The 2,134-nt window shown below is 42.1% G+C and overlaps 1 protein-coding gene across 1 annotated transcript in view; it reads right to left on the reverse strand.

The window, feature by feature from the left end:
- The window catches only part of LOC101861261 (NADPH oxidase 5), a gene marked incomplete at its 3' end in the record, with an annotated part of 5,368 nt that extends 4,743 nt beyond the window's left edge, over nucleotides 1-625 (reverse strand). The window contains 1 exon segment of the mRNA XM_035973618.1: nucleotides 430-625. Coding sequence (XP_035829511.1) covers nucleotides 430-437 — 8 coding nt within the window.
- Nucleotides 626-2,134: the final 1,509 nt, after the last annotated feature.

The following is a 2,134-nucleotide window of genomic DNA, read 5'->3' on the forward strand; positions in this document are numbered from 1 at the left end:
ATTGTTCTCATTTCATACCCCCCCAACACCCCCACCCCCCACCCCCCCAAATAAAATAAAATAAAAACAACAAACAAACAGCACCCCAAACAAAATAAAAACAAAAAAGCAAGACAAACAAACAAACAAACAAACAACAGCAACAGCAAAGCCCTCCCCCGAAAAGAAACATAAAAAACTAGACAAAACAAAAAAACCAACCAACCAACCAACCAACCAACCAACCAACCAACCAACCAACCAACCAACCAAACAAACAAACAAACAAACAAATAAACAAACAAAAAACAAATCCCCCAACAAATTACCAAATGTGACTTGTCGACCAAATCGTCAGGACTCGTCACGGATCAGAAAGCACGGTCTAGGATATTATATAAATCTATGGATCACACACACGAAAACGAAAATACTAAATAAACCACTCACTTGTCCATGTTGTTCCAAGAAGTGACGTGAACTTCACACTCGCCAGGGTCAGTGGACGACCACCTCTCACCAGGGATTTGAACCCTGGTCTCTTGCAGAATTTCCGCGGGATTGTCATTTGGAGTCGAGGTGTCGTTTTCCTCAAAGCCTGTTTGTTCAGGGTGAGTGGAAGAACGGGGCAAGCAAAAAGCGAACAGCTACTGATATTATTAACTCTTTGGCATTTAGAAAAGGTCATGGCACGATAGTCTCAGCTCCTACCCGCTCCTCGGTATCGGCATGAGGCGAAGACTCCCACTCCCCCCTACCTCTCGCGGGCAGATAAAATCACATTGGCCCTCGGTGGCTTACCGCATGTGGTTGGGAAATGACTTATGAGTGCTGGGCGCTTGTTTCCTCATGTAGGCCAATTATTGATCACCGTTGCCATAGCCATAATTTGTGTGTGTTAAAAAAATCAAACAGCCTTCTTAAAATTAAGCTATGATAATAATAATAATAATAATAAAAAAATAAATTTAAAAAAAAAAAAAAAAAAATAAAAATAAATAAATAAATAACAGGCTCTATGCGCTTTACACTAATTATTACCCCAGCAGACCATAGAACACTCTGAAACATTCTCAGCTTCCTGGTAAGCATACAGTGCAAGCAGCTGATTAAGCGCTCAAACACTAACGAACTGACAAGATCTTTCGCTGTCTATAGCCGGGTACCCATTCCCCCCTGGGTGAAGTGAGGAAAATTCGTGTAAAGTGCCTTTCCCAAGTTGCGAGTCCGAGAGCCTAACCACTAGGCCACCTACGCCACAGTACTCTTCTTATGAGTACCGGTAGGTTCCCTTGTGACTCATTGGAGCAGAGGAAGATAGGACTAATGCTTTCATTACTTACACGCAATCCCACATCATCACTCATCACCAACATTGTTTCTAAAATTATCATAGCCTCTTACATCTGTACTCCTGGAATCTCTGTCTGTAACTGTTACTTGTCGTACCAAGTGTGCACGTAACACAGTATATCGGACACTGTCATATGCACTTTTTTTCTACTAATCAGACGGCGTCAATCACATAAAAATGGGCAAGGGATTAAAAAAAAAAAAAAAGAATACCGGTAGGTATCTGAAAAAAACCAACACGTTTCCTTTTGGATCTGTTCCAGAGGAGAGGAAAACTCTCTTAAAGTGGGAAACACGCTGTCAAACTGGAACGCCATTTTGAGAAAAAGGACAATTTCCACAGCGAAAACATTAGATCTAGATTGCGAAACATTTAACACAGGCTGGTCCCACCCCTGGTAGGGCTGGGCAATGAGTCGCTTAAAAAAAATCCGGATAATAAACATGTTAGTGCACCTCTTCGGCAAACAATATGACATAAACCGCTTCGGCAAATGGCTTAGAACAACTTCAACAAACCTGTTAGGGTCACTTCAACAAATGAGGGCACCCGCTTCGGTAAGCGGGTCAGGCTGCAGAGTTTAATTAAGAGTCTGAATTCGGATAATGTTTCATTGAGAATTATCCGGTTATCCTTATAGATTATCCGGATTTTGCCCACCTCTAACCCCTGGTGAGGATATCCACTTCCTAACGGCTCGTTCACACCAAACATCCGCGGTCGTGTGGCAAAATATCATGTGTGAGACGCACGAAAGAATATATATTTCTTATCTGGGCCCTTTCTGTGTTCCCACCAACT

The sequence above is a fragment of the Aplysia californica genome, unplaced genomic scaffold, assembly GCF_000002075.1.
Source record: "Aplysia californica isolate F4 #8 unplaced genomic scaffold, AplCal3.0 scaffold01535, whole genome shotgun sequence".
In the NCBI taxonomy this organism is placed as follows: domain Eukaryota; kingdom Metazoa; phylum Mollusca; class Gastropoda; order Aplysiida; family Aplysiidae; genus Aplysia; species Aplysia californica.